At 43.6% G+C, this 21812-nt stretch overlaps 2 protein-coding genes across 2 annotated transcripts in view; one reads left to right on the top strand and one right to left on the bottom strand.

Moving 5' to 3' along the window:
• The first annotated feature begins 230 nt into the window (after positions 1–230).
• Positions 231–21812, top strand: part of NAPEPLD (N-acyl phosphatidylethanolamine phospholipase D) — a 38471-nt gene continuing 16889 nt past the window's right edge. Inside the window, exons 1-2 of the mRNA XM_053258485.1 lie at positions 231–1082; positions 13082–13382. Coding sequence (XP_053114460.1) covers positions 883–1082; positions 13082–13382 — 501 coding nt within the window. The 5' untranslated portion in view covers positions 231–882. The remainder of the gene's footprint in view (positions 1083–13081; positions 13383–21812) is intronic.
• ARMC10 (armadillo repeat containing 10) overlaps positions 11804–21812 on the bottom strand; it is a 41552-nt gene continuing 31543 nt past the window's right edge. The window contains exon 6 of the mRNA XM_053258494.1: positions 11804–11878. Within this exon, the coding sequence (XP_053114469.1) occupies positions 11843–11878 (36 nt within the window). The 3' untranslated portion in view covers positions 11804–11842. The remainder of the gene's footprint in view (positions 11879–21812) is intronic.

Here is a 21812-nt window from a genome sequence, read left to right as displayed (position 1 = left end):
CAGGCAATGATTAAAAACCAGGGCTGTAATAACTTTCAGCCGTTTAATCAGACCGGACCGGTGAAATCAGACCGCCCGCCCTCCCTCCTCTCCTTGTGATTGGCCGACTAGCCACTCAGGCCAACCCTCCCTGAGCCGGCGGAGCCTGTCAGCCAGGCGGGGGGAGGCTGCTCTGAATGCCTCATCGGCCAATCAGGAAGAGGAAGAGAAGTTGCTTCTTCCTCCTCCTCCTCCTCTCTACGGTAACGGAACGAAAGCTGAGAATCCTCTGCTTGGGTCTTAATGGCGCGCAAGAGGCACGGCGCGACCCTTCTTCTGCTGGCCAGCTGAGCTGGCCAGAAGTGGGATGTGCCTGGGGCCCGGGCGGTCCTCTACTGGGCATGGCGCCACTGGGCCCCCCGTGCCCAGCAATTGACCTGTGGATCCCACCCTGGCAGGGCTTGTCTGGAAGCATCCAAACATCCTGTGGTTTGGGAAACTGTCTTTAAAACGGGGCGCGGAGGAGGAGAGTCTTGCAGCGTCTCACGTGATCACCCCCCCACACACACACACATGTAACTAATTATCCCTTGGATGAGCGGGATATAAAATGTAAAAAAAAATTAATAAAATAAATAACCACACTGAAAAGTATTATCCGAGCCTGCCCAGTCCGGACTATAACCAGGAGGCGAAAACCGTTCCGCCTTTACAAAGATGGCTGCCTGAGGCTGTCTCCAGCTTCTCCGAGTCCAGGGGCCTGGGAGTGGGGGCAGCTGGTAGGAAGGCACACCCGACGGCCGACTCCTCCCTCTCAGCAAGACAGAGGGCGGTAGCGAGCTCCGTGTGCGGGGAAATCGGGGTGGGACGGAATCCCTTTCCCAGCGAGGACCTCGGCGTCCTATGGTGAGGTTCGGAGTGCTGCTGCGGAGTTCCCTCAAGCCCGTTTCGCTGCTCTCGGCGACTTACGGGTGCACACCTCAGCCCCAGCAGCAGCTCGGAGGCACCAGCTGGAGAGCCCGGCAGCCCCAACCAGAGAGGAAGAGCAGCCCAGTCATGGACGAAGAGGTAGAAAAATCACCCCGGGAGCCGTTTCAGGAGAGGTAAGAATCTAAGAGGCAGCATATTACCAGTTCAGAATTCCAAATGCAGTGCGAGAACGAGTTCTGTCTATTCAGTGCGTGTAAGGGAGGGGTCGGGCGGGGGTCGTATATACGGAGCGCAGGTTTCACTTTCTGTTGCGTTGGGTTGCATAATTTTTCGCATCAAGAAAACATTTCTGTGCTGTCCCTTCTCCTCTGGAATACTTATTTTACTTGTCTGCCATCTCTATAGCCCGCTCCATCGCTCTCTTGTATTTAAGAAACCCATTTCTCACCATTGAACAATTACACGGGCACTCTCATAAGTGAAGCGAACTGCCTGATCCTACAGACATTGGCTGAATCCCGTCGTGCTCGGGGGAGCTTATTCCCCATGCAGTATGCATTGTCTTGTCTGATCCTGTGCTCAAAACCTCGGTGCACAAGAGTGAGCCCCATTGCATTCCACAGGGCTTATTTCTGAGTAAGCATGCATAGGATGAGCCCTCAGTCTTAAGCAACATTTACTAAAGTCCTATTGAACGGAGGGCTGACTAATGAGTACTGTAAATATGCACACACTATTGAGCTGTCCTTGCCTTTTAACGTGGAATGCATCACTTGGGAATATTGTTAAGGTGCGAAAGAACATGGAAGAACCCAGTTTTCAGCTTAATATGTTTTAACCCAGTTTTCAGCTTAATATATGTTCCAATATGTCTTGTTGTCACACGAATGCATCTTTTAAAATGCCTTGTGATATCTGTGCTAAATGTTAAGGTGTGTGTCGTGGGGAGAGTCTTCTTTTGCATTAAAGACCTTTAGGCACACTCACACATGAGATTTAAATAGGCTTTAGTTTTACATTTTGCTTGCAAAAACTTGCAGTATACAAAATATGACTTTATATTTGAATTACAGATGCATGGTGCAAACAGATTTATGAAACACTTGTGCAAATGGATTAAATTGATTGATGTTCTTCAGTTGCCTTGTGGATGTGGTTGCTGCTCTTCCCAACTATCTCCTGTGTTTTAAAGCCAGCGTAGTGTAGTGGTTAGAGTCTGGACTAGGACTGGGGAGACCCAAATTCAAATCCCCATTCAGCCATGATACTTGCTGGGTGACTCTGGGCCAGTCACTTCTCTCTCAGCCTAACCTACTTCACAGGGATGTTGTGAGGAGAAACTTAACTATGTAGGAGCTCTGGGCTCCTTGGAGGAAGAGCGGAATATAAATGTAAAACAAAAAACACCTCTTGAAGTTCTGTGGCAATACCATAAATTACAAAGGCATTGTCTGAGTGAAGGTTTTCCACTCTCTGTCAATCTTAGTTGTGTGCAGTTCAATACCTGGCAACTCAATGCCTTTTGCTGCCCTGAAAGGCAGGTATACCAGCTTTTGTGTTGGGGGCGGGACTTAACAGTGGTTCATGATTGTTGCTCATCAGTCATATGTTGATGGAGCATTTCTGTTTGTATTTTTAGTGAAGGTGGGTCAGATGCATTATATGAAAAAGCTCTTCTAACTGCAGATCAGTATTGGCTTTTCAAATCAGTGAGTTGCTGAAGTCCACCTCTGTCACATAAGTCTTAATCAGAGCCCAAATTCATCAGGTCATGGTCTTAGAATTTTTTTACAGTGCCATGTCACACAGTTTGGTACAGGTTGGCAGTAATGCTTTGTGGTCCAGTTTTAGAGTATAATTTGGCCCATGTTATTTTTCATGAATGACAAGTCACTTAGAGGGAATCTGAGATTTCCTCCATCGAAAAATATACCTTGTTAAATTGGGATATTAGCATCCAGCTCTTGTTTCCCTTCTCTTCTCCCTGGGGGAGATCAGTCTCATTTTTAGCTGGTTGAATAGGATTGGGCTGGAGAATGAAAGCTGGGCAGATCAGTTCAGTTGCTATAGTTCTAGCCTTTTTCATTGACATGGAAATGTGCTGCAGCAATCTTCAAAAAGCATGTTATATAATCCCCTCCTCCCAAATTAGTATGCCTTAGAGCAGTGATGTCTTAACACTTGCACATAACAACAAAACCTGGTAGATGGATATTTGTGGATTTTCTGTAGAATTAAACCGAAGATCAGCTAGAGTCTTTCTCTTTAACAGGACAACGCTTGTCTGGCAACTGACCCTAGTGTTTAACTCGTTGAGTATGCCATGCAACATACAGCTTGCTAGCAAATTCACTTTAAATGGTATCAAATATTGATGTAAAAAGCAAATGTAGTATTATATGTGATTCTGATTTGTTTTTTATTTCAGCGGTAAACTGCAAAAGAGTAAATGTTTCTAGATTAAAAAAAATATGACTAGTTAATATGGGACTAATTAGAGTAATTTGCCATCTTGCATGCTTTAAAACAGAAAGATGTAGCTATCCACACCACACAAAAATTCCTCAACTTTTCACTAGGACATTTTTCAAACTTAATAAAATCATTTCCCCCTTTTAAGACACTTGGATCTCTCCCCCCCCCCCCCGGTCATTGGGTATCCCTCCCTGACTCCTTCATGTCCAATGCCACTTCTTCATCCTCCCTTCCTTAGCTCCCGCACCCATTTCTGGTCTACTTTCTCTTTCCTTAGGCCTGGCATTCATCTGAACTGACTCACTGATAGTAGCGTTGAAGGGAAGGCTGCATAGAGTCCACTGATTTGGCCTTCACTCCCTGTGATGCAAATGTTAAAAAACTCTTTAGTTTTCAATTCTGTATGTTGAGGAAGGAGCTGTCCACTACGTTTAACACCCAACAAAGTCATAGCATTCTTTGGGAATGGTTTCTAGTATTGGGGTTGTGATTTTTTTTTTAAATTCACTTGTCCTATAGAACATGTTGGGGAAAATCCATGTGAACTGTAAGTTTTAAGTGGGTGAGCACGATAATTGTTCTATCAGAGAAGTGAAGCTTCCCTGGGACACTGAAGAGAACTATTAGCTTCTTAGGTTTTAAAACGGTTTATGTGGTTTCATTAATTTTAATGTTTCATGGTATCAAGGGGAAATTCTTCTTTTCCTACAAGTTTTTAAATTTAAAAAAATCCTATTACACGCCAGGAAATATTACAGCTGAAGTACTAGACTTGTTAGAATGCTAAGAGAAGCTTACTCTTGGACAGGTTTTGCTTTTACTTTCTTTTGATAACCTTAATTACTAGAAATTTTACATGTGCAGTATATTTGCATTGTACAATATAGCCTGTTTACTTTGGTTGCCTGGACATTGTGTTTAAGCTAAACTTGGCATACCACCACACTTGGCATGGTAGCCTTGTTTGCTTCTACTTGTGAAGAACTATAATCTAGATGATGACAGGCTTTGTTCTATTCTTTTTGGGGTAGACCGCTGGGACTAACAGCTTGGATATGGAATATCTTCCCTTTTCTTCTCATCTTCTTAGGAGTCTTGATTTGGAGTCATGCATCTTTTGACTGTAGATATATGAATTCCTACAAGGATCATGGCAATCTAGTAAATGATCTCTTGTAGCCTCATCTTCTCTGCTATCATTGGATTTCCCCCCCTCAGCCTCTCTCCGCAGATCTTTGTCCAAATATGTCAACTATACTTATGCTCTTTGCCTTACTTGCATTGTGAACCCTTCTGGCTAGAAACAATATTATTATTATTATTATTATTATTATTATTATTATTACATTTATATCCCGCTCTTCCTCCAAGGAACCCAGAGCGGTGTTATGCTAAATATTGTAAACCGCTTAGAGAGCTTCCAGCTATAGAGCGGTATATAAATGTAAGTGCTATTGCTATTGCTATTGCTATACTTAAGTTTCTCTTTCACAACAACCCTGTGAAGTAGGCTAGGCTGAGAGAGAAGTGACTAGCCCAGAGTCACCCAGCTAGTATTATGGCTGAATGGGGATTTGAACTCGGGTCTCCCCGGTCCTAGTCCAGCACTCTAACCACTACACCATGCTGGCTCTCAATATAAGAACATAAGCCCTGCTGGATCAGGCCCACACCCCATCTAGTCCAGCATCCTGTTTCACACAGTGGCCCACCAGATGCTGCTGGAAGCCACAGACAGGAGTTGAGGGCGTGCCCTCTCTCCTGCCATTACTCCCCTGCAACTGGTACTCAGAGGTACCCTGCCCTTGAGGCTGGAGGTGGCCCACAGCCCTCTGACTAGTAGCCATTGATAGACCTCTCCTCCATGAAGTCATCCAAACCCCTCTTAAAGCCATCCAGGTTGTTGGCTGTCACCACATCCTGTGGCAGAGAGTTCCAGGCATGTTCTGTATAGTATCTAGTGCACTGCTGGTGTCTTATATGTTAGTTTTTTATTTTACAGTATTCAGCTTTGAGAATGTTTATGGTTGAAAAGCAGTTCACAATAACAAAGTAAAACTTATAGGTGGATAATATTGTCCTTACAACGACAGTACTTGTGAAATGTGTCCAGTAACTGAGAGGATAACAGTTTGAAATGTAGTACTCATTCCAGAAGAGTTGATGAAAATGGCATTTAAAAGATCTTTGACCTATAGAATTTCATAGTGTTGCAGGCAATCTTTCATTCTCATTGCTGAATCTTGTACTTTTATTATCGGGCCAATTTCAGGCCTCTGCTCATGCAAAGGAGCTTTGAGGGAGGAGCTCCTTCGCCGCTGTCTAATCCAAACGCAATGTGACTAAGGCAGGGGTGACAGAGGCCAGGTCAACCCTTCCAAGTAAACAGCTGATGTACCAACTGAAGTTGAGCAAACAGACTCCTGGTCACCACCCTGACCTCATTCTCTAGGAGTAGCGCTGTGTCCAGGCGAACCCCTAGGCTGCGAATCTACTCCTTCAGAGGGAGTGCAGCCATGATTACAGTTTTAGGAATTACAGGATTTGAAGAACAGCAGTATTAATTTGGCTCTCTGAGTTGTGTGAACACTTGTCTTCATTCCGATTTGGAAGATTGTGTGTATATAAGCCAGATAAACATGCTGCATTGGATACCGGACAGTTTAGAACATTGCATTGCCCTGCGTGAGTGTGGTAGTTTGGAAATTTCCCCATAACTATTCTCAAATAAGGTGGTAGTAGCCTTAATAAACCTCGATTAATTCTTAAGGAACACTTCTTGCCTTGGTATAACTTGTGAATCACATTTTCATTAATTGTAATAGTTTATACTAGCTGGACTGGGCGCAGAGCATCTGTGCCTCTAGTTCTCCCCCATTGCCCCACCCCACAACACTGGCACTCCTACCCCTGGCGCTCCTGCCTTGTGGCCAGCAGGCGGGCCGGAGAGGGAGGCTGAGCCGCGCTCTCCGCCGCCACTGGAGCTCCTGCTTTTTGGCTGGCAGGAAGGCCGAAGAGGGAAGCTCCAGTGTTCCTGCCTTTTGGCCAGGGAGGCTGTGCTACCCTCTCTACCGCCCATTGCTGCCATCGCCATTTTCTCCCCCATTCCTGTGGCTGATCAGCAGCTGCTTGTGAACTCTTGCGAGAGCTGCCACACATGGGATTAGCCATGGGTACGTCTTAGAGGAATAAATGGATAGAAGATAAATAGTTAGAAGATAGATGTTCATAGTTCCTTAGTTAAATAGACTTGTGTGAAAGATAGAGTTGTCAGTTGAAAGGAAAAACAACAAAGATTCATGTAGAACCTTAAAGACTAGCACATGTCTAGTAGCCAAAGCTTTTGTGGACTATTTGAGTTATATCCTGTTCTCTCCCATGGGGTATAGCAGCTTTCAGCAGTTTTGTTTTTTGTTTTTAAATAAGGATCCTGTTCCTAAGGGGCTCACAGATTAGAAGTCTGAAGTGAACTCTAGTTCATACTTCAATTCAGTAAAGACACACAGGCTTTAAGTTGCCAGAATACTACTGTGGCGTTTTTTTTAAAAAGTACTGTATTGTTAAAGTTTATGGCAGTCTAAAGGAAGTTGCATTCCTTTCATACACTTACAATGTACCTTATCAGCCAAGTTTACTATTGATGCACACACCTAGGGTGTTAACCGGAAGAAGGGTGGCTGTGATTAGACATTATTGGGTTGAAGTAGCTACTGATAAATTAATGGGAGATGGAAAAATATTTTGTTGCATTTGGAAGAGGCACAAGCGAGGGTGAAAAAATGGATGTTCAAGAAGTTGGATTATTTGAAATATTCATGGGGGTGTTGTGTGTGTGAGTTAGTGTAATTGGGATAAGAATATCACCAGACAGGAAAATTGCCAGATAATGGTTACTGTCACTTGTCAACATTAAAAAGAAACCAATTTATTTCTTTTGTGTTGAGATCATTTGTGTGTGTGTGTGATAACAAAATATTCAGAACAGTGAGATATATTGATCTTGTCCTCTTGATATGGGCATAGATATAATGGAAATGCCCATTGGTTATAATAGAATTTTGCATCCTTGTTTGCTACTGTTCACCATGTGGCAAAATAAATATTCTTGTGTCCTTCACAAATAGTGGGAAAGACATGTATAAATAAAAGTGCAACATCTTGCACTTTTGCAACAGCAAGGAGACATCATGCTTCAGGTTACAAGAATGATTGAACTACTTCCATTCCCACCACCCTTCAAAGAAGTCATACAAGTAGGCTTGTATGTTCATGAGTTTCAGCATTTCCAGTCCAAACTGCTGCAGTCACAGCTCTAGGGTATCTAAGCCACTAGATAAAAGTATAAAATGAGTCTCCTTATTGTTGGATGAAAAGGTGCACACACAGGCAGATTCACACTGGCAAGCCCCACCTTCTTACACATGTTTCTTGCATGCTCTTATATAAGCACATGGGCAAACTGTCCCTTTCCAATTGTAAAAATCTTGATTTTTCTAAATAGTCATGATGGGGTTCTAAGACTATGATATTCCTTGTTTCAGCTTCCATACAATTGAATTGAACTGTGAATTACATTTAGCAGGATGCTAAATGTGGAGTACATTTAGTGGTTTCATTTAGAGGGATGCTTAAGGAATACATAATTGCTAAAGAGTCTAAGAGAATATATAAGTTGGAAGGTGCCTTAAAGCCATAAGAGCTTTAAAAAAAATTCCACATCATGCATGCAAGTATTAAGTAGGAACTGTTAATGAAGAGAGATTGCTGTTATAGCAGGATGTTTTCTCAAACGTTTTAGATGTCTGTGCAAAGCAGCAGAAAAACTGTGGCAGTGGGAGTAGCATGTGGTTGTCCTTGTTTACTCAGGTTGTTACCTGCATGACCTGACATCACAATTGCACTTCTTAGCACAAAGTTGCTTTTACAATAGCAGCAGGCAATCTGAGGAGTTAGTGGGGCAAGCTAAATTTCTGAAGCCAAAATACTCCATACATTTTTGTTCATAATTGTAATGCTCTGCACAAAACTGCGGCAAACATGTTTGCACCAACACTGTATTTAATTTTTAGTATATTGGTTAACCTTTTCTAGTTTATTTAGAGGAAATTTTCTTTTTAAAAATGGAGACATGCATTCTGTTATCAGAGGCTTAATTTACATTGAAGATTGATAGATCTAGATCAGTGCTTCTCAATGTTTTTGGAGTTATGGATTGGTACATTATTCATGCACAGTTTCCTGGACCTGAAGTTAGTGTCGTGTCCCCCCTCGCCCCATGCCCACCCCCAGGCACCCCCCAAAAAACAATTTTGGGCAGTCTGCCAGAGCTCATTTCCTAGCAGCCCTCGCTGCTGGATAGTGTTCATTTTGAGGAAGTGAAATGAACGTTATCCAGCAGCGAGGGCTGCCTGGAAATGAGCTCCAGAGAGCTCCCGGTGGCCCTCACAAGCCCAAAATTGTTTTTTGGGGGAGTGATTTTTATTAGTGATGTCTCATGGACCAGGACCCGGAAGTAGCGATCACGTGTGCATGCAATGGGCGCATGCGCGATCGCTACTTCCGGCCAATGAGGGCAATGGGGCAGCAAGGAGGAACGCTGCCATCCCGAGGGGCTTGAAAATAACGGCGCGCTGGTGGGGGAAATGCAGCAGGAGGGGTGAATACACCCTTCCTCGACCTTAAAGTACCACCCCCGCCAGCACCGAATCACCTTTGGGCACATCCCTAGATGGTGTAGTAGCTCAACCAATGGTTTGGAGGCTTTTAATATAAAGACTAAACATTTTTTAAATTTAAAAAATATTGCAAGTCACCTTTCTCTTTAGTACACATCTAAGGCTGTTTACGATCTTGCAAAAATATCAAATATAAAGAAAGTCTTGCAAAATGAGCCTGCATAGCATAGTAGTTAGGGTGTTGGACTAGGAAAGGGGGAAAACTGAGTTTGAATCCCCATTCAACCATGAAACTCACTGGGTGACTCTGGGCCATGCATGTGTATCTCAGTCTAACCTACTTCAAAGGATTGTTGTGAGGATAAAAATAACCATGTACACCACTCTGAGCTCCTCGAAGGAAGAGCAGGATGTGTGTAAAGATAAAATAAAATAAAAATGATAAAACAACCAGAGAAATGAATGGATTGGCAGACACAGACCAAAAACTATTGAATCAGCAGCCTCACACAAGGTCGTAAGCCTGGTGGAACAGTAGTTTTAGTTACCGTCCTATAAATAGCAATTGAAGGGACCAGTTGGGAAATAGTATGTATGTATTTACTTACTGCTTTCAAACACACCTAGGGCATGATCAAGACAAAGTTAGTCTTTGCCACACTGAAATAATTAAGATAGGTTAGTCATGATTAAATTAGAATGGATCCTACCCCTAGTTAAGATGTTCTGTTTATAGTATTGGGAAAGGCATTTGAGTCCTATGTAAATTGTTTTTGCTGAGCATTTTCTTCTGGTTACCAGGGTGGATTTGATTTAAATCAAACTGATTTAAATCACGATTTAAATCACTAGCAGGGTGGATAAAAATAAAAAAAATCCAATTTAAATCAGTTTGATTTAAAATCCAATTTAAATCAGTTTTTTTGATTTAAATCGGATTTTTGTTATTTTTATCCACCCTGCTAGTGATTTAAATCGTGATTTAAATCATGATTTAAATCAGTTTGATTTAAATCAAATCCACCCTGCTGGTTACATCTGCACAATGTTTTTAATATGTATTTTACTGAGAAATATACAGAAGGAGTGGCCTTCACATGCGCTGCATGTAATTGGAGGGCTTCTGTTCCCACCCCCCAAAGTTTTCTAGACCTCATGGATATAAATTAGTTGGAAAGCATGTTGGCAAAATAGCGAATAACTTTTAAAAATGGGATTAAAAATAGAATTAATTTAGTAAAAATGAATTTGCAACCTGCTTCTAATACAGGGCTATCAAGGTCTAAAGGGCTTATTGTAGGGATGTGTGAACAGGTTCAATTCCAAACCTATTCGAAATCAAACCACTTCAGTTCGATGTCAAGCTGAACTCCCCCAGTTCAGCTCGACATTGGACCACCAGCAGCAGCAGCCGTTGGGGTTGGTGGTGGTGGTGCATTTCTTTAAAAAAAAAAGTTGTACTTACCCACTCCAGGGGGGCTTCTCTGAGGCCACAGATGTTCCCCCTCCCCCTGCCAGCCTTATGTATAAAAGTGTCCGGTTCAGGAGGCCTTTGGCCCTTTCTGGGTCTTGCCTCCACCGCAGTGGCCATTTTGGAGGCCACCATGCCTGTGCAATGGATGCCCATTGTGCATGCACAGCAGTCTCCAAAACGGCTACTGCAACGGGGGCAAGGCCCGGAAAAGTCCAGATTGAGAGGAGAGCTCGCCTTGTGGTAGCAAGCATGACTTGTTCCCTTAGCTAAACAGGGTCTGCCCTGGTTGCATATGAATGGGAGACTTGATGAGTGAGCACTGTAAGAGATTGCCCTTAGGGGATGGAGCCACTCTTTGAAGAGCAGAAGGTTCCAAGTTCCTTCCCTGGCATCTCCAAGATAGGACTGAGAGAGATTCCTGCCGGCAACCTCAGAGAGGCCACTGCCAGTCTGTATATAGACAATACTGAGCTAGATGGACCAATGGTCTGACTCAATATATGGCAGCTTCCTATGTTCCTATAAGGAAGGCTGGCGGGGGGAGGGGGAACATCCACAGACTCCCCCCCTCCGTGGTCCTTTGGTCAGTGAAAATTTAGACTTGGATGATGGGGATGTTTTAGGTAGGCAGGATGGGCACGATCAGCTGTTTTCTCATGTGAGAATATTTTGAGGGCAAACTGTAACCGCTGATGCTACAGGAGGAACTGTAGGAGAATGCTTGGGCCCAGGATGGAATGATAGCTGGTGACTGGATGTTGGTAAAGAGATTTTGTTAGACAAGGTGGCATGATGATGAGGGTTGTGCCTAGAAGTTCACCCATGGTCCTTTTACTGACTCCTTTGCCACTTTTGATAGCAGTATCAAAACACTACCCCCTCCCCCCCGCCCATGGGAATGTTATAGACAGGACCCATGGGTATCAGCTGGGTGGAGAGTTTGGTCCTTCAACCCACCTGAGTTTGATGTTTCTGTTATATGTTTCTTAGTACTTAACATGCTCTTCTGCCATGTGTGTATGCATAGACGTTTGTACTCCCCCCCGTGCCCCCCCCCATTCATTGTTTTAACTATTCAGAGCTCTTGGGACCTCGTGCTCTTTTCAGTTCTAAATAACTGGATTAGTAATCACGCCAACATTTGTTGTAATGTTAATAGAGGACATAAAGGTTCATTTCAAACTAATGTCTATGCCAGGAGTTCAGAGTGCAGATGGAAAACACATACTTACTAATCCCCCTCTGTATGCAAAACCTATTGACAGTGTGTGGGAGTGTTGCTGTCCAGACCTCTTCTGGGAAGCACAGCTCAGCAGTTGCATGAATGTAGGTTCTCCGTTTTCATCTGAATGGGAAATACAAATACAAAACGTTTTACCAAGTTTGCACAGTTCCAGGGTGGTGGTGTAGTAATGTGGCGGGAGGAAGAGAGTAGATTATTTCTGTGCACTGACTGGGTAATAGCTTCGGGGAACATCTCCAATAGAGAGCTAACTTAAGCTGACTCTTCCTCAGCTTGCTGCACACTGGACTAGGAAGTGGTGAGTCAGAGGGGAAAAGCCCTTCTTGGAAGTTCATTTCCCTCATGTGATATTTAATCTGTAGTTTGGCCTTTAGCCTGGGTCCTTTTGTGAGCCGCCAAGAGAACTATTTGTTATGGGGTGGCTAACAAAGTTTATTATTATTATTCCTAAAGTGCTCGGGAATGTGCCCTATCACACTTTAATGAAGCCTACTGGTCGGGGAATTGGCTCTGAAGTTTTTATCTTTCCATTCACGATTCCCCCCCCCCACTTTTATTTATTTATTTGTATTTATATACTGTCCTATATAAAATCTCTGGGTGGTTTACCATTAAAACCCTACAACAATTAAAACCTAATATCATATAAAACAAATTAAAATAATAAAACTTTAAAATACTAAAACTAAGCACCTGATAAAATAGGTGCATTTTCAAAAGTCTCTTAACCATCCAGAGATGAGAACATTCTGATTTCATGCCGAAAGATTCACAAGTCACACTCCCTCTGTTGATTACTGACTGGAGATCATCCAACAGGCAGACCAAGGCAGTCTCCACCCCATGCCCCCCCCCCCGCCAAAGTGGGTTTGAAATGCATCCAGATAATCTTCTTCTTTCAAGACTGTTTGGAGTTGAGAAGCCACCACCCTTTCAGTCACCTTGCCCAACCATGACCACTTGTAAAAATACTAAAATATTGCCTGGCTGAGTGAGCTGTCTCAGGAATGAACTTGCAAAATCAAATCACACAGATCATGAACTTCAAGAGTGGCAGATTAGTATTCTTCCAGAGACCAGTGTAACCCTTTCTGGCATGCAGCAACTCAAGATTCTGATGCTATACATAGCAAAGGGCAAGAATCAGCCTGAATTTCAAAGGTATAATACTGGCTTGCTAAGACATGTTCTTTAAGCATTTTTTGTTCAGAAAAACAGAGAAGAAACCCACAGGTTTATTTTGGGGACATGGTTTTGCATTTTTGTTGCATTTCATTTAAGAGAACCTCTTTCCACCCCCTCTAGTGCTTCACCAAAAGAAATGGATGAAGAAGAGCCTTTTTTCAACTGCAGTCAGTATCCCAAAGAAGCAGTAAGAAAACGGCAAAATTCAAGTCAGGGTTCTCAAAGCAGCGATTCCTCCAGGACATCCAGAAAAAGTTTCAGATTAGATTACAGGTTGGAGGAAGATGTAACAAAATCGAAGAAAGGTAAAGATGGAAGGTTTGTCAATCCATGGCCAACATGGAAATCGCTATCTTATCCAAATATTTTGAGGTGGTATCTTACAGAAAAGGACAACAGCAAGGTCCCGCATTCAAAGCAGGTAAATATTCATTCAGTCATATTTCAAACACTCATAAGGCCACTTCACATGTTACATTTTTGGGATGTAAATATAAGACTGCTTAAGCATACACTGAAAAATATGAAGTGGGGATGCAACAATTAATGTTGAAAAATATGTGCATCTTATATGGATACACTAGTAATAGGGGTAGGACTGTTGCAGCTTCTTTGCTGGATGTATATGCAGTGCTGTGTGTGAAACTGCTTTAAATTGGAGCTTAAGAATGTTTGCTTGCATGATGTTTGCTTCGCTCTGAAGAATGTTTGCTTCGCTCTGCTGAAGGTAAGGAAGTCTGTCTGGTTGGTGTCCAGATGGGAGGATATGCTGGAACCCCATGTATGGCACACTGAGTTCATGATGGAAGAAAGCAGGTAAAGATGTAACGGTGAGATCAAACTCAGTTGACTCTCAGATTTACACTGACCCTTTGGTTTGTTAGATTTATATCTTCCTCTTTACATAAAGAAAGCCCTGATGGCTCCACCCCTCCCTATTTTCTTGATTAATTCCCTCACTCTGAGGGGCCGCCCAGGAGAGGAATGGGTCCCCTCTCCTCTAGCTATGCTCCTGCTTGTAAGGAAGGTGCTCTAGGCCCCTGAGAATCTCAGTTGCCCTCTTCTGCACCTTTTCCAGTTCTACAATGTCCTCCTTTAAGGTATGATGACCAGAACTGTATGCAGTACTCTGAATGTGGCCACATATCTCATGTAATAAATGCTGCGTGGGAAAGAACTGTGTGCTCAGAATTTCAGAAGCGAGATGGCTAAACAGGATCAGTGCCGGGTATAGCTTGTTGTGTCTTCCAATGTAAAATAGTTCAGATGACGCAATAGTTCAGGCCTGCTCAATTTAGGCCCCCCAGCTGTTTTTGGACTATAACTCCTATAATTCTCAGCCACAGCAGCCAATAGCCAGGAATTATGGGAATTGTAGGCCAACATCTGCAGGAGGGCCGAAGTTGAGCAGGCCTGCAATAGTTCAACTTTTTGTAATGTAGAGTAAAGTACACCCATGGTGTATCCCATACAGCGTTATTCTTCATTGCATGACCTGCAGGTCAATTATGGCCCACACAAGACCCCAGTGGCAGCCCCTGGCTTACTGCTCCTGCTTCCTTTCTCCCTGCACTGGTTATAGACAGACTATAATGAAGTCTGTCTGTCTCTCCCTCTCCTCTTCCTCCAGCTGCTGCCACAGCTGCCTCAAGCAAATGCACACTCCCTTTCTCGCTCCCCCCATTGCATTTGCTACCACAGCATGCGCTCTCTTCCCTTCTGCCGTGTTGCTCACATGTTCTCTCTCTTTCCTTCCCCACCTCCTGCCGTGGATCCTGTGCACATATGTTCTCTCCTCCTCCACCGCCATGAAAGAGTCCAAGGGAGGCAATTCAGGGGTTGGGGCAGGTGCCGGCCCAGACTGCACACTGGGGTGCATGTGTGCACCCAAAAGAGGGGCTGTGATTTGGCAGTGCAGCAAGGGCTTCCACTTCAGAAATAGTAGTGGTCACTGCTATATAGCCCTAAACCACTTAAGACAGTAAATAGCTTGGAGACTGCCTGTTGCCATATGTCCACTTTGTCCATGGAAATCCACCAAAACCACACTTTCATTATTATTTTTCACATTTATATCCTGTTCTTCCAAGGAGCTCAGAGCAGTGTACATGGTTATGTTTATCTTCACAACAACCCTGTGAGGTAGGTTAGGTTGAGAGAGATGTGACTGGCCCAGAGTCACCCAGTGAGTTTCATGGTTGAGTGGGGATTCAAACTCGGGTCTTCCTAGTCCTAGTCCAACACTCTAACCACTACACTATGTTGACTCATAGATTATACCATCTATGCATTGGGTTCAAATAGCAAGGCTATGAAGAGATGCATTCTCAATAGCTGCCCTCAAATTATGCAAGTCTCTACCACTATATACTTGTCAAAGCTTTGTAAGACCTATCTGTTTGTGGCTGGCCTCTGGGGTTCTGCGTCAAATTGGGTAAAGATGTGGAAATGTAATAAATTTGACATTTTATTATGTTCTGTTGTACGGTTTTTGCTCTTATCTGCCTAGAGTCTTCAGGATGGGGCAGGTTATGCATCTGATTGATTAAGTGCTGTTAAGTCAGTGTCGACTCTTAGCAACCACATAGATAGATTCTCTCCAGGATGATCTGTTTTCTAATATCTAATAATAGTCATCTAATAGCATGACCAAAAGACTAAAACTATTGCCCCAAAACAAAGCATACAGGACTCTGTGTGTGCCGATTCAATCAATGGCAAGGAGGTGTTCTGATTGCATTAGGCTGGGTTGGTTTGTTCAGACTCCCCTTTTGTTCTAGGACAAGGATTCTTAACCTTTTTGCACCTACAGACCTCTCAAATCTTGCAGTATTACCCATAGACTCCACCTCCACCCCACTTGTATAATGTTTTTAATTCTCAAGGAAAAAATTAGAAAAAGTACTCAGGATAGTTATTTCCAAGCACTCACTTCTCCAGAAAGCAAACTCAGTGCAGCAGATATTTTCTATGGACCACCTTGACCTATCCCATGAACCCTGGGGATCCATGGACCCCAGATTAAGAACCCCTATTCTAGGACTTTTGCCTGGGTGGCAACTCTCTATTAAAATGCAAGAGCAATGTGCAAGAGCACGTCTTGCTATGCTGCCTCATTGTGGCGGGAGGGTGTTCCTGGGGGGGATGAGCGAAGTACGCTTGAAGGTATACTCCCAGTAGGGTCTCCAAAGTGTGAAGGTAATCCCAGCTGCCCAGCTAAAGCAAGCAGGCACCTATATTGGGCAGCAGCGATATAGGAAGGTGCTGGAGGCGGACGGTCACTTCAGTGGCAACAACAAAGCATCATTTCATACTATGCAGGAGAAGGCAGTGGTAAACCACTCCTGTATTTTACCAAGAAAACCACATGGATAGACAAAATAGAATGATTGTAGATGTAGTGCCGGATGATGGGCCCCTCAGGTCAGATGCTACTCATCATGCTACTGAGGAAGAGCTGAGGATCTCTGAGTACCAACGGGGTTTATGACACGGTTAGACTAAAGCCTTTTGGAAGTCTAGCAGCTGATGTTCCTGTGCGGGAAAAGAAAATCTGAAGCTGCAAAGATCTGAAAATCTGAAGCTGCAAATTTCAGTGGGAATGTGGAACGTAAGGAGCATGAATATGGGAAAGCTCGACACAGTGAAAGATGAAATGAATCAACCACAGATTGACATCTTGGGCATCGGTGAATTAAAATGGACTGGAATGGGACACTTTCAGTCAGAAAATCATACCGTTTACTAAGGACACAAGAAACAAAAAAGGAATGGTGTTGCTTTCATAGGAAGGATATACCAATGACAGTACTTGGGTCAAATGCGGTCAGTGACTGACTAATATCAATTAGATTTCACGAACATGCCTTTAACATGACAGTTCTTCAAGTCTATGCCCCAACGACTGATGCAGAAGAAGAAGTTGATGAGTTCTATGCTCAAGTTCAGTCTGAAATTGACAGAACATGCAAGCAAGGTGTGCTAGTGGTGGCTAGAGACTGAATGCCAAAGTTGGAAAAGGTAAGGAGGAAAACACAGTCAGCCTAAAATGGCCTAGGAAACAGAAACGAAGCAGGAGAACAACTTATTAGTTTCTGCCAAGCCAATGATCTCTTCATTGCTAACACATTCTTCAGACAACCAAAATGGTGCCTACAGACATGGACATCACCAGATGGAGTACACAGAAATCAAATTGATTACATTATTGGCGCAAGGAGGTGGAAGAGCTCAGTTACAACAGCAAAGACATGATAGATAGATAAAGTTTATTACGGTCATAGACCAGTTAATCTTTACATTTTACAAAATATTTGATTAGGTAATGCAGGCTTTACGAAGCTTACATACAGTAAAACAAAATTTGGCCACATTAACAGTCATCCCAGGTTTAAAATTGGACAGCAGATACTCCAAGTAAAAAAAATTGGTGTGGCCTGGACAATTCTTTAGCAAAGGTAAAATAAACTTAGAACGACTATCCCTGTAAAATTCATAATAAAGGATTACATGAGCAGTGGTCTCTATTTCACCTGCATCACAGGGACAAAGGTGCGCCGCATAAGGTACCCACTTGTATTTTCCCTCCAAGACCACGGTAGGAAGTACATGGAGGCGGACCAGGGTCAATGCATTCCTAAATTTAGATACTAGAATGTTATCTAAATAATTGGCAGGTTTAAGATTAAAACCATGAGGGCCTATATACAGCCCTCTTGTCAAGCGTGCAGATTCCTCTTGCAGCTCTATATCTAGAGCTCGTTGTTTGATAAATTGAATAGCCTGATCGAATCCCTGTCCTATAAGTTCTTCCTATAAGTTCTTCCTGAGGGCCCCTGGTGGCGCAGTGGTAAAACTGCCACCCTGTAACCAGAAGGTTACAAGTTCGATCCTGACCAGGGGCTCAAGGTTGACTCAGCCTTCCATCCTTCCGAGGTCGGTAAAATGAGTACCCAGAATGTTGGGGGCAATATGCTAAATCATTGTAAACCGCTTAGAGAGCTCTGGCTATAGAGTGGTATATAAATATAAGTGCTATTGCTATGTACCAAGATGATGCAACTTTGTTTTTAATGCTGTTTTCCATTTGGATGTAAACTATCGGCTAATACTAGTGGGGCAAGGCCAGTAGGAAAAAATACCAGGTTCAACCAAAATTTGATTATACACAGCCAAATTTTCAGCTTTAACGTGGTAACCCCAGCCTCTCTTTGGAGAGCAGCATTAATAACAGCACAGGGAACTTGGAGAATAGCTCTTAGAAACTTTGTCTGGATTACTTCCAAAGGAGTAAAGTTGCCATAAGGGCCAAGCTGTGCACCATAGAGAATCTGAGGGTATACCTTAGCGACAAAGAGTTTAATGGCCTCTGGAACAAAAAGGGCACCCCTTGAAAAATGAAAAGACTTAATGGCATTTGCTGACTGCTGTACGCTATGAGCAACAGTGTTAAGGTGGACTTTACGACCCCCACTAGAGTGGAAGCCACCTGTTCAATTCTCACCTGTTCAATTCTTTGCCCATTTATAGACCATCTAAAGTTCTTTGGGTGCTTTGCAAACACCAAGACCTTTGTTTTGGAATAGTTTATCTCTAAGGCCTCCTTACCACAGTAAGGACTCAGCGATGCTATGGCATGCCTTAGCCCTATTTTAGTTTGTGAAAGTAGCACAATGTCATCTGCGTAGAGTAGTATCGGGACGTGTCTACTCGCCAATTTAGGAGGGTGAAGGGCTGGATCATTCAGGTGGGAGACTAAAGAGTTAATATAGAAATTAAATAGAGATGGGGCTAAAATACACCCTTGCCTCACTCCTCTACACATAGGTATTTTTGCAGAGAGATGTCCTTTCGCATTGCAGTGCACTCTAAGGTGGGTAGTGACGTGGAGATTATGTATTAGTAGCAATAAATGCGACTCAATAGTTGACTCCTTTAGCTTAGCCCACAATCTATCCCTCAAGATGGAATCAAAAGCTCCTTTAAAATCTATAAATGCAGCAAACCGGGAAGACTTGGGCCTAAAGGAATTTTTTTCAACTAGATGCTGTAAAGTAAACGCTACAGCAAAGACATGGCCAGGGGCCGACACTAGAACAGATCATGAACTGCTTATGTGCAAGTTCCAAGTCAAGCAAAAGTGGAAAAACAAAGCTATCCAGCTTCCAGGATATGATCTTGTGAATGTACGCACCATTTTCAAGGAGAACATCAGGAACTGCTTTGAAGTTCTGTACCTCATTGATAGGGAGCCAGAGGAACTGTGGAATGAAATCAAAGAAGTTAAGGATGAATGTGAAAAGAGACTGCCAAAGACCAAGAAACAGAAGAAAGCAAAATGCATGTCAGAACAGACAATGGAAATTGCCAAGAAGAAGAGAGAAGCCAGTCAAGAAAGATAAAGACCTAATGAAGGAACTTAATAAGGAATTTCAGAAAGCTGTTAGAAGAGACAAGGAGCAGTACTACAACAACATCTGTAAAGACTTTGAAGATGGAAATAGACATGGAAAAACAAGGCAAGTTTTCCAAAAGATCTCTGAACTCAGGGAGAGGTTCCAACCTTGAATTGGTATGTTAAGGGGATACCAAAGGACAGATAATCACTGATTCAGAGAAGATCAAACAGAGATAGGAGTATACTGAAAGCTGTACAGCACGAACGTCAACTTCCAAGATTCTCTAGAAGATATTCCCTACTTGCAAGAACCTCTAGTATGGGAAGATGAAGTTAGACCAGCACTCCGGTCATTACCAAGTCGGAAGGCTACAGGAATTGATGGAATAGCTACAGAAATATGACAGGCAACAGAAGAAGAAACAGTCAAGGCTCTAAGCAAACTATGCCAGCAAATTTGGAGAATGACACAGTGACCAACAGACTGGAAGAGGTCAGTCTACATACCCATACCAAAGAAAAGAGACAACAGATTGTGCAAACCATTGCACAATATCCTTAATTTCACATGCTAGCAAAATAATGTTCAGGATTATCCTATGCAGGTTAGAGCCCTACGTGGAAAGGGAAATGCTGGATGTTCTAGCTGGTTTCAGAAAAGGCAGAGGAACAAGAGACCTCGTTGCTGATGCCCGCTGGATAATTGAGAAAGCCAAAGAATACCCCAAAGAAGTCAATATATGCTTTATTGACTACAGAAAAGCCTTCAATTGTATGGACCATGTCAAGTTGTGGAATATCCTTAGGAAAGTGGGCATTCCAGAACATGTCATTGCATCAAAGTGGCACTTCAGTGCAACAACTACCTCTCCTCAATATCTCTCTCGGAGGCATACTTACACATTCCCATTCACCCGTCTCACAGGAAATTTCTCAGCTTCTGCTATGACGGACAACACTACCAATATCATGCCCTTCCCTTCGGTCTGTCATCCCCTTCAAGAGTTTTTACAAAAATTATGTTCGCACTAGTTGCCCACCTCTGTCTCTCCAGCATTCATTTGCACCCCTACACGGACAAAGTTCTGATCCAATTGCCCTCACAGCATCGGATCCAACAGGACCTCGACAGCACTATACAGTGTCTCAACCAACACAGCTTCCTAATCAACGAAACAATGAGTCACTTACAACCATCCAAGTTCATCCAACATCTGGGCACCGTGCTAGACACCAACCATGCCCTAGTCTTCCTCACTCTGGAGAGAAGGGAAAAATGATTTCCATGATCTGTCCACTGCTTCATCATTCTACAGCCGATCTGATGCTCCTCTCCCAGGCCCTGGGTTCCATGATCGCCTGCCTGGAGTGTATCTCCTGGGCGAGATGGCATTCCTGTCCTCTACACTGGCTCATCCTACCACTTCAAGATGCAATCCTGACCCACATGCACACACCTCTTCCGAACAAAGTCAAACACTCGTTCAAATGGTGGCTGTCCCAGGTGACCGCCAAGGGCCTTTCCTCTTTGGAACCCCAAAGGATATACATCACAACGGATGCCAGCCTGACCGGTTGGGGAGCCCACTGTTCCAACCAGTTTGCCCAGAGCTGCTGGTCCCACAGGGAAGCTTGCGACAACACTAACTGGTTGGAACTGAGAGCTCTCATACAGACCAACAACAGTGGCCACAGAGTCACACAGAAATCACCAAGGCGGTCAAGTCCAGATCACTTGTGATGGAAACAGACCGTCTATTCCGCTGGGGTGGAAATCCACATAGTCTCCATATCAGCAAAACATCTCCCAGGAGTGGCCAACATCCAGGTGGATTGGCTCAGCCGCCAAATGGTGGACCCAGCAGAATGGGCTCTTCATCAAGAAGTCTTCACCCATCTGACCTTGATCCTGAGAACTCCGCAAGTGGACCTCTTTGCATCAGCAGTCAACCACCATCTTCCCCACTTCTTCTCCCATTTTCAGGCTCAAGGAGCGGAAGCGATAGATTCACTGACATCCAACTGGCCACTGGGACTTCTTTATGCCTTCCCACCAACAGCCATCACTGCCAGAGTCATAAAGAAGATGCTCTTGGAACAGGCGGAACGCATCCTGATAGCTCCCCACTGGCCACGTAGGCCGTGGTTTTCAGATCTGACCTCCCTAACCATTTGTCCTCGGCTCTTCCTGCCTCTGTGCCCAGACCTCCTGCCACAAGGACCACTATTCCATCCTGATCCCGACTGGCTGCAACTCTGTGCTTGGAGGTTGAGCGCAAGCCATAAGTACGCATGGGATACAGATCTGTGCAGGATACCATTTTTCATCCCGTAGACCTTCAACTAATAGGATTTACCAGGCACTCTTCTCATGCAGGGCAAGGAGGAAAAAGGTTAATCCCCTCAGAGAGGGTGTATTGGAAGTCTTATTCCTTCAGACAGGCATTGAACTAA

This window comes from Hemicordylus capensis, chromosome 5, assembly GCF_027244095.1.
Source record: "Hemicordylus capensis ecotype Gifberg chromosome 5, rHemCap1.1.pri, whole genome shotgun sequence".
Taxonomy (NCBI): domain Eukaryota; kingdom Metazoa; phylum Chordata; class Lepidosauria; order Squamata; family Cordylidae; genus Hemicordylus; species Hemicordylus capensis.
The sequence above is the reverse complement of the archived record's forward strand: the minus strand, read 5'-3'. Positions and strand labels throughout refer to the sequence as shown.